At 35.3% G+C, this 14,309-nt stretch overlaps 2 protein-coding genes and 1 non-coding gene across 7 annotated transcripts; all 3 read left to right on the top strand.

The window, feature by feature from the left end:
• The first annotated feature begins 3,520 nt into the window (after nucleotides 1-3,520).
• LOC116020742 (zinc finger protein BRUTUS-like) lies at nucleotides 3,521-7,604 on the top strand. Of its 5 annotated transcripts, none has more exons than XR_004098836.1 (10): nucleotides 3,521-3,953; nucleotides 4,060-4,116; nucleotides 4,749-4,816; nucleotides 4,927-5,019; nucleotides 5,375-5,462; nucleotides 6,068-6,293; nucleotides 6,464-6,632; nucleotides 6,733-6,984; nucleotides 7,191-7,281; nucleotides 7,420-7,604. XR_004098836.1 is itself a non-coding variant. In XM_031261246.1 (9 exons), the coding sequence occupies exons 5-8, from the start codon at nucleotides 5,455-5,457 to the stop codon at nucleotides 6,852-6,854; spliced, it is 525 nt and encodes a 174-aa protein (XP_031117106.1). In that variant the 5' UTR covers nucleotides 3,522-3,953; nucleotides 4,060-4,116; nucleotides 4,749-4,818; nucleotides 4,927-5,019; nucleotides 5,375-5,454; the 3' UTR covers nucleotides 6,855-6,984; nucleotides 7,191-7,604. The 5 variants fall into 5 exon arrangements, 1 of the variants encoding a protein (XP_031117106.1); XR_004098834.1 differs by adding an exon at nucleotides 5,237-5,283 and having other exon boundaries at nucleotides 7,191-7,604; XR_004098837.1 differs by having other exon boundaries at nucleotides 6,576-6,632; nucleotides 7,191-7,604.
• Nucleotides 7,605-8,312: 708 nt separating this feature from the next.
• LOC116019026 (NAD-dependent protein deacylase SRT2) lies at nucleotides 8,313-13,138 on the top strand. The gene is made up of 11 exons (XM_031259091.1): nucleotides 8,313-8,524; nucleotides 8,665-8,707; nucleotides 8,800-9,028; nucleotides 10,021-10,086; nucleotides 10,242-10,287; nucleotides 10,649-10,809; nucleotides 10,892-11,021; nucleotides 11,637-11,798; nucleotides 12,050-12,177; nucleotides 12,519-12,618; nucleotides 12,697-13,138. The coding sequence occupies exons 1-11, from the start codon at nucleotides 8,405-8,407 to the stop codon at nucleotides 12,745-12,747; spliced, it is 1,236 nt and encodes a 411-aa protein (XP_031114951.1). The 5' UTR covers nucleotides 8,313-8,404; the 3' UTR covers nucleotides 12,748-13,138.
• Nucleotides 13,139-13,769: 631 nt separating this feature from the next.
• Nucleotides 13,770-13,851, top strand: TRNAS-AGA. The gene has a single exon. It is a non-coding gene; the product is annotated as a tRNA-Ser (tRNA).
• Nucleotides 13,852-14,309: the final 458 nt, after the last annotated feature.

Here is a 14,309-nt window from a genome sequence, read left to right as displayed (position 1 = left end):
GGGGGAAAGGTGAGAAAGTTTTAATTTCACATCTGTTGTTTGATATAGGGTTAGCTTTATATCAAACTGAAATATGTGTTTATATATTATATATTTAATAAGGTTAATAAAAATTAATTTTATGATATCAGAACAAAGTAAATCTCACATAGAAAAGGTTTGATTTGCTTTTCTCATACGATTATAAATATATTAAATTTATTCAATTAGATATTTATATCTTTTGATATCAAAATAAAAGTGTTGTAGATGTAAGAAGTTTGTTTATCACATCATTCGAAGTAAAATAGCATTATTTATCGAATAAATTTATCTCTTTCAACATATTTTTACATATATATTATTTTGAATTTTAAATATTCTTGTTGTAGATTGAATTCTTGACATATTATTTATTAATTATGTTTTTTAATATTTGTATATAACAAGAATATTTTAGATATTAAAAACAAAATTTTCTACAAAAAAATTGAACGAATCAAACATCTTAACTAATTTTTTTTAGTAATTTAATTTTTATTTTTTAAAATAATACTAAATGTGTTAATTAATTTTTTTACAAAATTATTTCCATCAAATAAATTCTGAAAAATACTTTTCCGTTGATGTAAATTACCAAACGCCCTCTTATGCAGTAGAACTCAGTAATTACCTTTTAACTCCCATTAATTACTGTGGTTATCATCATTTTACTATGATTAATGAAATTAATATTAGTATTTGCTACGCAATTAGTTCGGTCAATGACATAAAGCTCTGCAAGCGCGCTTCTCTGACAAAACTGCCCCTTTTAAGATATTGCAAGAATGTTCTCCCAATATCTTATAGTTTTGTATTATTGTCTAATTTTATATAAATTATTAAAATAAATTTAAAAATGTTTTTAAATCAATTAATGTTTAAACATGTCATTTTTTGTCAATTGCATGATTTTACGTTGTGTATATACTCAATTGCAATTCTTTTGAGTTTGATGGTTCAACTACAGTTTCGTGTATAATTTGATGACATATTTGACATTTATTTATAATATAACATGAAAAAATGTCACTTTTGGTCATATGACTGTTGTAGTAATTTCAATTATGGAAATACATGTTTACCTGGCCTCATCATTTCAACAAGTATATCTCCGTTACGATATTCTGACAATTTGATCAGATAGACTAAAATTAGAAAAAATGAAATGAGTGTTGATGGAACAAATCATTTCTATGTAGTTCACGTGTATAGAATACGTATGGAAATTGTAAGACGAATCAAGATAAAAAGCCTTGAAATTGACTCTAAGGGTGTGTTTGGTTGGTGGGTTTAGGCATAAGGAATGGGTATGAAAGTGATTGCTTGTGTTTGGTTGATAGGTTTTGTGAATGCTACTATGGGTTTGGAATACCCAATTAATGACAAAACCCATACCCTTATTAAATAAGGGTTTCATCTCCCTTCCTCATTTCTTCCGCAACTATTAATAATCATTCTCATTCCAACCAATTACCAAACATGCTAAATACTTTCATCAAAACCCATTACTATTACCAAGTATTTGATACTCATTCCGATTCCGATTCCCATGTACGAACCAAACGCACCCTAAGTATCCCTTTTATTCAATGTTTAGAGACAGTCTAGATAGTCCCGTGTAAGTGTTGTAGAGAACTAGAGATAGAGTGAATAAGCCACCCCCTTGGTTTGGGAGTGATTGATCTTTATATAGGCCCAAGGTATTGACTAGGGTAATTTATATCGTGGATTAGGATGCACAATGCAGTGTGCACCCTGATCCAAAACGACGACATTTTTGGTCTTTTTAATTAACAACTTTTTTTTTGAAAATTTCGTTTTTCGCCTATCGCTAACTTTTAAGATGAGTTTTGTGTGTGTTATGATGCTACTCTGTGCATTCTGGCTACAAATTATGTACATTCATCTCAATTATGTATATTAATCACTTGAGTTGTGTAAGACGAGTTATGCGTAGGTTATGACGTGTTTGTGTATTTGGTGTTATCATTTATGTACATTATGGTGTTAACCATTAGAGACACTAAGAATAGTTATGTATACGTGTGTGACATCTTTTTGTACATTATGTTTTGACATTATGTGTATTCTTTACACGGATTTTGTATATGACATTGGAAATCAATAATCTACATAATTATATACTAGAATACACCTAATCTCTTAATAGAATACACAAAATTATAAGATTAAATATTATCATTTATGTTTCATGAGGCATGGCATTCAAATCATTAATGTACATAATTATATATTATAATACACATAATATCTAAATAGAATACACAGAATTACACATAACGGGGATTGAACGGATGGAACGGTGTTCGTCGCGCCAACTCTCCACTAACTTAGTTAAACGCCGTCATTTTGGACCAGGGTCCACGATATAAGGATTGATTAACTAGTTGACGTTGACCCGAATCGTTTGACACCAACCCGACTACAAAACAATAGCATGGAACGTATGTGGAGGTCAAACCCGGGAATATTCCCTATCAAGTAGCCCTCAGTCCGAGCCGTGATATCGAGCTAATGGGGCAGAGTTCGAGTTGGAATACTTGATTATACAGTCCATGACTAACGACGGTTGCCTCATTAAAAACCTTAGATTAAGAAAAAATCAGTGGGAAAAATGTTAGTTAAGGGGAAAAGAGCACAACCATAAGTACATCCTTTTGGACTATAAGGGGTTGTTTAGATTTTTACTGGTCTTGGGATCAGATTTGTACCATGATTGAGAGATCAAATTTTACCGATATTGCGACCAGATTATCTGTTACGACCGTGAAGTCGAATTAATTGTGATCTATTGATTTAAGTGTTGAGTTCAGACTACGTGATAGTGGGTCAGATGTCTCTGAACTCCTTTATAGCTTATAGAAATAGTCTAAAAAGATCTCCTACCTCGCAATAAGTGCGGTATTTATAGTCGAGGCTGGGAAACAAATTCCCTCATTTCAACATGCTAGGCACATGGAACACTTGCGTAGGTTGAGGTCGAGGCAAAAGGAGAATCATACACGTATTCTTAGATGCTCTAAAAAACACGGAGCGTAGTCGATGAAATCTAAATCTAAAGGCCTGACCCCGACTAAATAGGTTGGGCCGGTAATGAAGATGCTGGGATATGCTAGGAACCAAACAGGTAGGCTCGACTTTTAGGATGATCAAGAAGAGTCTAAGTGTGCTCGACAGTGATCGATTTGACACTAGTACAAAATAGCACATAAAACACTCACATTTAGCTACTGTTCTTGAAAGAACAGTTGTGTATTCTTAAAAAAAAATCGCGCGGTGGAAATTCCGTAAATAAGTGAAGAACAATCCGCTACCGTTGTTAGTAGGAACGGATGCGAATTTAAAAAAAAAAAAAAAAAAAGCGCCCTTTATATTTTGCTACCGTTTCGTGTCGAAACGGTAGCGAAATATAAGTTATTAAAATTAAAAAAAAAAGTGAAAAATGCATTTCGCTACAAACATACACACAGATCCCAGATCTGCTTCAAACAAATTAGATCCACGGCCACAGACCACTACTTCCACACAAACGCAACCAGACCACGGCTTCCATCGCCACACCACCGCAGCCTCCACCGTTACCGCATCCGCCTTCCACCGTCGCAGCCACCACCGCCGTCACAAACAGATCTGCCGCCCGCACTAGCCACGACCACCATTGCAGCCTTCGTCCACTACCTCCGCCTCAGTCACGGCGACCGCACCTCTGCCTCCATCGCCTTCGCCGTCGTCTGCCTCCGCCACCAGCGAGCCTCCGTTGTAAGCACCACCACCGTAGCCACCATCCATTTTCGCCTCCCCCGCAGCCAGCCACCAGATCTGCGCAGCGCAACCACCACCACCACCACCGTCCGCCATTTCCCCCTCCACAACAGCCACCACCGTCCGCCATTTCCGCCTCCATTGCGCAGGTTACATTTTTTATTAATGTTTTTTTGTTTTAATTTGTTGACCTAATTGATGATCAAGTGAATAATTGAAGTCTTTTACTACTTATTTGTGATTCTACTTGTGTAGGTACAAAATGTTGACGACATAGTTAAAGATTTGCTAATGCAAATCCAGAATGGTGAGGTAATAATTTGGACCGAATCTCTCTACCTGCTTCATTCTATTTTTAGTGAGAATTGGTTTTACCTTTTAGTTGATAGTTCCATGTTAGGTTAGTAGAGAGTTGTTTCTTCCACTTTTAAGGTAATAGTTCATTAGTTCTAATTGATTCGATCTAGCCAATGTACTGTATCTGTCATTCTGTCTATAATTCTATATAAGATTCTACCCTTGGATTTGAAAGACATTGCTAACAATTCATTTTGCAGTCCAATATGTTCATTAATAGATGATTATATGTTTTTTTTTTTACACAAGAAACATTATTTCAAAGGCTTTGCTTGACATAGTGGAAATGTGCTTGACTAAAAGAGATCAAATGTTAAATTACATTGTTCTTCCTTTTAAGACATGCATGGTCAAAGCCTTTTGCATTGGGCTTGACCTCTAAGAGGCATATTATTAACATTATGCCATCACTTGTCCAATTGTTAATGGAGACATTTATTAGCAGAGAGCCAGAGATTGATACTTACATTCTATGTCAGACAATTTAGTCTCGTCCTATCATACGAACATGCCCTAGTAGTTTTTCTCTTTAAATTTATTATGCTTCTTCTAGTTATACTTTAATTAAAATTCTGTCTCCATTGCAGGCAGTAGATCCAAAAGATATTGATGGTCTTAAGCGAAGAAATTTGATTGCCCAACAGTAATTATCTAGGTGTTTCTTAGATTTCTGTCCTTTATACTTCTCAAGTTAAAATCTTTTGTAATCTCCATATGTGTTAATCTTCTCATTTCTTGACTGTGTCAATTTGCTTCTCCTTTTAGGAGTTGGAAAGGCTACTCAGTAAGGAAGGGTCCTAAGTATGCTCCCAAAAGGATAAAAGAAGCTACTAACCTCACTCGGGAGAACTTGCATAGGTAATTTGCTGAACTTATGGCTCTGCCATTAATTTGCTGAACTTAATCTCTGCCATTAATTGCTGAACTAAAATCTCTGCCATTACTTGTGGTTTTGAGTTCCAACTATGCCATATAATGCCATGACGTTAAGGCAAATAATCCTGTTATTTTAAAGAATTTTGATTTCTTTCCACACATTAATGAGGCTGCTTAGAGACTTTTGTTGGTTGTTTAGCTCTGCGAAATGTTATATGCAGTTGTACCCAAAGCTTTTGTTCGAATGTGAGTGGTTTTTTTTCTTGATTTTCGAGTTTTCTCAGCTTTGTTTCATTATTGAAATTGTTGAGCTTATTACTCTGAGTTGATCTAGCAGTGTACAGAGGGAGCTCATCGGCCTGTAGACTGTGAGACTATTGCCAAGTGGATTTCGAAAAACAGTGTTGAATTGAAAACATGAATTGGTATAACAGTCAATTGCTGAACTTTTAACTGTGATTATTTTAGTGCTAGCAAATAAATTTTCACAAATGGTTCTAGTTTTTTAAAGGCAAATACAATCTCGATCATCCTTTCATGGAATTTGAACCTTTTATTTTTTATCCTATCAGAAACCATTTGCATGATAGTAAACAACGAAGAATAAAAAAACATTTTGCCTTGTGGACAAATACTAAGGGTTGGAATTTTACCATCCAACTATCCATTTATGTGCTCTGAGCTCTCACCTAGCTAGTGTAGGGAACCCATAAGTTTTAAACTTTGTATATTTTTGTGTGTGTCTAGTACCACAGATATATATTACGACACTTCTATTCCATTTTTTGACATTTTTCTTTCCATATAAGAGTACTTGCCTTTTTCTTTTATTTGCAAATTTCATATTTTAATTATTCTCTTTGACTTGCCTCAATGTTGCACGTGCCCCAATTTTCACACTTTTCCATGTGCATTGTTTAATATAAAATTGGCAATTTTGTTTTCTGTCAAAATGATAAGCTCCTAATGATGGTTTATAGCATTATGCTTTCCTATTCTGAGGTTCTGAGCTTATCCTGTCTGATTGCAGCATCGTTGAGGACAAAGTTATATTCCCTGCTGTAGACACAGAGTTGTCTTTTGCCCTGGAGCATGCAGAAGAAGAAAATGAGTTTGGTAAGCTCAGATGCCTCATAGAAAACATTCAGAATGCTGGAGCTAACTCACCTTCTACTGAATTTTATTCAAAGTTATGCTCTCATGCTGATCATATAATGGAGATAATAGAGAAGCACTTCCACAATGAGGAAGTTCAGGTGAGTGATTGTCTAATTAAGATTTTCTTTTCCATAGAAAACCATTTACAAATGGTGATATTTTCCTTCTTGCATTAATAATACGAGTAAATTTTGTTTCCTGTCCATTTTGATTTTGAAAATTGAAATTTTAAATTAATTACTTATTTTTGTCACTACACGTGCAATAGGTTCTTCCGCTTGCACGAAAACATTTTAGCCCAAAAAGGCAGCGGGAACTGCTTTTTCAGAGCTTGTGTGTGATGCCACTTAGACTGATTGAATGCGTCTTACCGTGGTTAGTAGGATCACTAAATGAGGAGGATGCAATGCCTTTTCTGCACAATATGCATATGGCAGGTACTGTGTTTTTTCTTACCATTCTTTAGTTAGTATCTATTACTATTATGCCTTGTTGAAGAGGATCCACGTTGCCTTTCTCATTTTGTATTTGATACAGCTCCGGCATCAGACACTGCGTTGGTAACACTTTTCACTGGTTGGGCATGCAAAGGCCGTACAGGAGATACTTGCTTGTCTTCTAATGCAACAGGTTGCTGTCCTGATGAAGAACTGTCATGAAATCAAGATTGTATAGGCCGATGTTTTTGTGCCAGAAGTGAATCTTTCTCATATGCCCAAGAAGATTGCCAGGAAAGATGTTCAAGTTCCACTTTAGGAGAGAGATGTGATCCTTCTGGAACATGAATTGGTATGTTATTTTTTATTTGTTTTTTTTATTTGCCGAGTTATAAACTTTTACTGCTTATTTTATCTGCCTTATGAGTTATAAACTTTAATTTTACATACCTTTTACTACTTATTTTATCTCAGAAGCTTGAGCATGTAGGATATAATTCTATTTTAACTAATTTAAGTGTTATTGTCCCTTAAGCAGTGTGATTTAATCCCTTGTAGGCTATGCCTTGGTGCATGATCAGACCATGGCAAAAAGACAGGTGGTTTTTATGCATGCAATCGCTATGAAGCAGCAAAACACGGGGGAGTGGTATGTCCAAAATTATGTTTGGTCACTTTTGGATGTCTCATATGTTTGTTTTCTGGGTCGTTTAATGCATTGATATTGAGTTAGTTGATGATGCTTAATTTAGTTACCAACTTTTGCTTTGCCTATTATTGATTATAGTATGATGAATCTGAAAGGAGGAGAGAGATGGCCAAAAATTCCTTGGACTAGAGTACTAGACTAGTATTTGGTTGTAATTTCATTCTCTCTTCTGTAGCTTTCAATTATTTATAATTTGGAATTGTAAACCTTTAATTTCATTGATTCTTTTTTAAGCTTTGAAGTATTGTAGTTTCAATTGATCATAATGTTTGTGTGAGAATTGCAGGTTGAATATTATTGTTTTGGTTTTAAGTAAAATAAATAAATTAAAATATTTTTTAAAAAATATATATATAACCATCCGTTACTAGCGGATGATTTTTTTTTAATTTTTTTTATTATAGATCATCCGCTACCGTTCCTAGCTAGGAACGGTAGCGGATGCTTAATTTCTTTTTTTAAAAAAAATACTAATTCGCTATCGTTCTTAGCTAGGAACGGTAGCGAATGATCAAATATTAAAAAAAAAAAATTAATCCGCTACTGACTTTTCGCTACTGTTGTACAACGGTAACGAAAAGTCAGCGATATTCAGAGACTGTCCCATCAGCTACTGTTGTACAACAGTAGCGAAAAGTCTTTTACAACAGTAGCGGATGTGCAGTTTTGTACTAGTGTGACCATGTCACGTGCTAGAAGCTCGATATCGAGTACTATACGTACATTGGTTTCGAAAAATAATCCCCTCAATTGTAAATTAAAATTGACACTTTTAAAACTTGTAAACTCAAATTAAAAATACCCCAAAAATAATCCCCTCAATTGTAAATTAAAATTGACACTTTTAAAACTCCTAAACTCAAATTAAAAATACCCCAACAATCATATGATTAAAATTGAAAATTTTTCTATATGTTAATACTAAACAAAGGCTAGTTGTAAAAACATTTTCGCGCGTGCACGATAAAGCGATTTTGTTTCGGTGAATGGCGGAGACTTCTACGACGTGGAAGAAACAACAGCCTCATTCGTACATAAAGCCAACCAAAATCTCGGCGGCTTGATGCTTGTGGTACCTGGAAAGCAGACGAGAATCTCGACAGAACTCATTCTTCCATATTCTCAGAATCATACGAAGACGATGGCCATGACTATGCGTTTGTCCTGCCGACACTTATTCCATGTATGAATCTTCCTGTCTGTTGAAAATTTACCTCAATGTTTTTTCCCGCTATGAATTTACAATAGTCTGAAATCGACTGACTAGCAATTAATTTACTGTTAATTTTATTCTCATAACATTTCTGCCAATTGAATGAGCAGGCACTCAGAAAAGAGGGAGAATTCCTGAGAATACCTTTTGCAGGCAAGCTGATTCGTGATATTTATGAATTTGAATTGTATTTTGCCTGTATATATAGCTATTAGCTAATTGTTCATATTTATGGCTGTGTATAGGTGGTGTTATATCAACTGGCAGAAATGGGAGGTTTCCCAGCAGATTGAAATGGGCAGTTCCTTGTGAGATATCTGTGAAGTCTGTGCAAACAAAGGCTCATATAAAGTTTCCTCAAAACTCATCTGGAAGTAAAGAAAATGCTTTTTTGAGAGACAAGAAGACAGTTCCTTATTCAGACCCTCCAAGTAGAGATGATGTCAACCGCCTGTATGAATTGTTTGATAGGAGGTCAGTACACAAGATTTCTTTGTTCAGGAAAATGGATGATAATGCAACTTTATGTGACAAGGGAAACCCACAGCCAGGTGTGCACTAGGTAAACCGATCCTAGTCGGCAAAGGACCACGAGAGATAAATCAACATAGGTTGCCCCCTATAACTAATTGGCTAAAACTAATATGCACGGGTGAACCCCACCTTATGATCCTAGCCAACAAAGAAGCTTAGGTTGCCCATAACTGAGCGGCTCAAACCAAAAAGGTGAATAGGTCATTCTTGCTGAGAGTCGAACTTATAACCTCGTGGTTACTAAGGCACATGGCCAAATTGGTTGGGGTTGCTTCATGATAATGCAACTTTATAATAGTAATTAGCTCTTTTTTTTTTTTTTTTTTTTTTTTTGGTTTGTTTTGTTTTTGTTAGTGGATAAATTAGTCAGGCTAAGCTAATTTTGTTTGGATTAGTGAGTGTTTATGTTAGTTGATTGTGTATTGCAAACAATGAAAGATGTTATTTTGTTGCTCTTGTCTACTTCAAGTTCTAGTTCTACTTTGATAGTCTTAGCATGGCATTTGGTCTGGTGGTGTTTATGTGCTTTGGTGAAGGGTGAAATTTCTCGATGGATCTTGTTTTGCATCTACATATGTGTGTCATATCATTAGAGGACAAATGTATGAGCCATGGAAAACGGAACTAGGAGGAAGGAAATTATGTAAAGTAAAATACCAAATGTAACTGGCTCTTTTGGTCTTACTCGGCTAGCAAATGGCAGAGAAAAGAGAAAAACGGAAATTAGTTAGAATCACAGAAGTTCTCATATGACAATAATGGATATCAAGATTCTTCCTTGAATTAATTCCTCCTACCATGGTGTGCTCTGAATTGTATGGTTTTTGATCGTCAGTCTCTAATTCATATCATGGCATCTTTTATAGATAGCGATGAACATAATGACCGCAAATTTCTTAACATCTGTTGTTTGTTTGTTTTGCATTGTACAGCAAGAAGCTTGTTGTTTTGACTGGAGCAGGGATAAGCACAGAGAGCGGTATTCCTGATTACAGAAGGTTACTTCTACTTGCACTGAAAAACTTTTTGTCAATTGAATTGTAGGACACAAACTGAATGCCATGGCTTTACGTGTCCTAGGAATACTCTCCTTTTTTAGATTTACGATGGTACTACCGTACTACTTTTAACTGTTTTCATTCTCGATTGGCAGCCCAAATGGAGCATATAGCACAGGTTTCAAACCGATTACTCACCAGGTGATCTGAAGGCATGTCTTGTAAATTCTTTATCATTCAAGTGCTGTTTTCTACTTTTCTTCCTCTCAAGGCACAGGGCACTCTCCTCTCTTAGCCCTTAAAGACTTTAAGATAATTAATGCAAGTCTACCTTCAATATGATAAAGAGAAAATCTTAAATAGTGTGTTTCTGTTAGTGTGATTGTGAAAAGCTTGGATTCTTACCATTCTTCATTCTCTCCAACTCTCCCTCGTTCATGTTTTGCTTGTTTCTATATTTGAGTAATTTCTTATACAATTCTGCTTTGTAATTCACATGTTTATATTCTCTGCTTCCTGACTAGAATTTCTGAATTAGACTTGCTTGGTTTTCAACATGCAGGAGTTTCTCCGCTCAGTTCGGGCTCGAAGACGTTATTGGGCACGGAGCTATGCTGGTTGGAGACGGTTCACTGCAGCGCAGCCTAGTGCTGCTCATATGGCATTAAGTACTCTTGAAAACGCGGGCCACATTAGTTATATGATTACACAGAATGTAGACAGGTTATAAGACTGATTTTCTATCAACTTGCATAATTACTGATTAGGGGACTTACGGTACTAAAAATTTCATTTTTCATTTCAGGCTGCATCATCGTGCTGGCAGTGACCCACTTGAATTGCATGGTACCGTATATACTGTTATTTGTACGGATTGTGGTTATACTCTAGCTCGTGATCTATTTCAAGATCAAGTGAAGGCTCTTAATCCAAAGGTTAGTTTTTGGTATTATTCATTTATCTATTTTATTTGGATTAAAATTCACGTTGGTCTCTTCCAGCTAAACCAGAGGTCTTGGATTCTAGCCCTAAGAATGCAGCCTGACCTTAAACCTCGGTCATACCCAAAAAAAAATTTTGTTGCCCGCTCAAATATCTATATTTCCCCGCCTTAGTATTTAATCACTCGACCCATGCCTCGAGCCATTGTTCTATTTGCCTTAGTTCTTAATTACTCCACAATTTTCATTTATCAGCAGACACTTATTAATAGTTAAAGGTCATGCACATTCTTTCTAAGCCTTAGTACTCTGCAACATTCTGGTATTTAATTACTTGCGTTGTATTGGAAATAAGTCACGGCATATAATTGGGTCTGCATGTTAGAATCCCGTGATTTTACTAGGTCCAAACATTATTAATAGTAGTTATACTTTTGGTTTGGTTTAAATTAGGTAGGAGGATTATCCCCACTTTTGTGTTGTCAATATTGTTATATCATTCAAAGAATTTCATTTCTAAAGTTATATCAACTTGTACTGGCGTACTGCTTCATTTTCGTTACTTGCTGTATGGGATTATAACTTAAGTGAAGAACGCATATTGTGCAGTGGGCTGAGGCAATTGAAAGTTTGGACTACGACAGCCGGTCGGACAAGAGTTTTGGAATGAAACAAAGGCCTGATGGAGATATCGAGATTGATGAGAAATTCTGGGAGGAGGATTTCCATATTCCTGTTTGCCCAAAATGCAATGGATTACTGAAACCGAATGTAAGTCATTTTTCTTTTTTATTTGCGAGATGCGTATTTTACCTGACTTAAAGGTCACAATTGAAAAATGGGGGTTAACTTTATAAATTCAACCAAAAAGCATTTTCCAAAGGACTGTTCTAGTTCGTGTTAGGTATGAACTTTGAGGTTGTTGAGGTGATTTTAGCCATCGTTGAAGTTAATAAAATAAAAATACATTAACAGTGATGCTATCGAGGTTAGTTAAATTTCTAATTGTTGACAATTTTCAGGTTGTCTTTTTCGGAGATAATGTCCCCAAAGGGAGAGCTGATTCGGCAATGCTAGCTGCCAAGGAATGCGATGCTTTTGTTGCACTGGGTTCTTCTATGATGACCATGTCTGCATTCCGGCTAATTAGGTGAAATTTTTTATTTATTATCACTTGAGTTCTTGCAACCAAAACTAGAGTGTTTCAAATTTTCTCTTCTTGGAGACTTGCATCTGGATTTCGAAGATATGTGATCCAATATCTTTACATAGGGTACGCGGATTGGACTAATACTGGAAAAAGAATTACCCATGCTAATAGGACTTTTGTTAGGAAAAAATACGTCCTAGCTTCAGCTTCATCATTCGCTTGCATTAAGCTATAGTTTAGATGTTGATTCTTTCTGGGAGCTCATTTATTTTGTCATCTTTCTCATGGTGAGTGCATTTAAGTCTTGAAATATGGTAAAACCTTCAAATTTCGTTGCACAGAACTGCAAACGAGGTTGGTGCTGCCACTGCAATTGTAAATATCGGTGCAACACGAGCCGATGATTTTGTACCTCTGAAAATCAATGCTCGACTTGGAGAGGTAAGGCTCCTTCACGACTGCCTTTACACAAGTCACTGGCACCATTCTACCTTATTTCTCTCTCCCTCGATTTTGCAGATACTTCCAAGATTGCTTGACATTGGATCCCTTGCTATCCCTGCCATTTAATCCCAGTTCTCTGAAAGCGAGGTATCAATAACATTCAATACATAGTTCCTTTCATACTCGAGTTTCAACTGGACCCTAACTGGGAGAGCTCTCATAACATCGATCTGTTGCTCCATTCATAAGATTTGAACCCAAAACCTCGTACTTGCACCACAAGTTGTCGTATGTCGTGATTTGCATATGTTATTGTCGTTATTTGTCAGTTGTGTGTTGTCCAAGCGTAACAAGTCCCTCGAGTTTGCCTGCACTGTTCCATTTTGGACCAAGATTCCTGATCCTTATTGTACCAATTGTATAGCCATTGTTATTGGGACTACAACATTTTTGTTACCTCTGGCAGTAAGGCTAATGTCCAGACTCAATTTTCTAAAGTTCAGCTTGATTTAGTCCATTTTCATCCCTAATTAAAATCAAAATTTATATTTTTATCGTTTGAAAAACATGTACTAAAGATATCTAGACATAATTGGGCCTGCTCAGGACACCTCGTGGACCTTCCAAAAAAAAAGATATCTAGACATAATTATTTTTAATATATGTTATATATTGTATAAAATAAAAAATAAGGAATAAAAACCCATTAGGAAAATGGCATGTGCATTTTACACCAATTGTTAAGCTCTAATCATGAGTAATAATTACACGTATACCTTATTTTAAATTGACAATAATATAAAGTTGGATCCTAATTATAATCATTTTGCATACAATTTATAATTTAGCAATAATTATATAAGTAACTCCGTATGTAACAATTGTGTAAAGTATAATTAGGTATATGCCAACGAGGATAAGTGAGTTTAATAATTATGTGTTTATACGGTTCAAAATTTTTATATCTTAAATATATGTTATTTTCAAAAATACAAAAATTTTAATTTGAAACCTAAGGTTTTTTTTTTTTTTTTTTTTTTTGAAGGAGGAAAATATACCATAAAATATTTAAAAATTACCTACTTAAGGGGTTGATGCTAATATCTTCTATCGTTTAATTAGATAATGTTTAGAAAGAATATGCACTTGTGGACGTGCCGGAGTGGTTATCGGGCATGACTAGAAATCATGTGGGCTTTGCCCGCGCAGGTTCGAATCCTGCCGTCCACGAAATATATATTTTTTGGAATCCGTGGTTAACTCGCTGCGTCATAACAATATATTACCTAAATATAATTATCTATCGTTACGACATGCTTTTCAAGTGACAGCAATACAAATTTGGATTCTCATTTTTGAATCTGTGGTTAACTCGCTGCATCATAACAATATATTACATAAATATAATTATCTATCATTAGTACATGCTTTTCAAGTGACAACAATACAAATTTGGATTCTCATTATAATTATTTTACATCATTGATTTACCGGAAAGCCTACAACAATTATCTAAATATGTATGCATTGTAATCTTAGATGATAAATGATCACAAGGAGGTAAATTAATTTAAGTTGTCCATAGTTAACTGCCTCAAACTAAGAAACTCAATAGACGACTTCTACGGAGAGTCAAACTTAAAACATTATGGGTACTAAACCAACTGTCTCACCAACTTAGTTGAGCT

Source organism: Ipomoea triloba, chromosome 5 (assembly GCF_003576645.1).
Source record: "Ipomoea triloba cultivar NCNSP0323 chromosome 5, ASM357664v1".
Classification (NCBI taxonomy): Eukaryota; Viridiplantae; Streptophyta; class Magnoliopsida; order Solanales; family Convolvulaceae; genus Ipomoea; species Ipomoea triloba.
This window is presented reverse-complemented; position numbering and strand designations above follow the sequence as displayed.

Excerpts from the sequence above, each read along its gene's own strand:
- LOC116020742 (XM_031261246.1), top strand. Across the intron at positions 6,294-6,463 it reads TCCACAATGAGGAAGTTCAG|GTTCTTCCGCTTGCACGAAA; the intron begins GTGAGTGATTGT and ends CACGTGCAATAG. Across the intron at positions 6,633-6,732 it reads GCACAATATGCATATGGCAG|CTCCGGCATCAGACACTGCG; the intron begins GTACTGTGTTTT and ends TATTTGATACAG.
- LOC116019026 (XM_031259091.1), top strand. The coding sequence starts at position 8,405 with ATGCTTGTGGTACCTGGAAAGCAGACGAGAATCTCGACAGAACTCATT. Across the intron at positions 9,029-10,020 it reads TATGAATTGTTTGATAGGAG|CAAGAAGCTTGTTGTTTTGA; the intron begins GTCAGTACACAA and ends TGCATTGTACAG. Across the intron at positions 12,619-12,696 it reads TCAATGCTCGACTTGGAGAG|ATACTTCCAAGATTGCTTGA; the intron begins GTAAGGCTCCTT and ends TCGATTTTGCAG.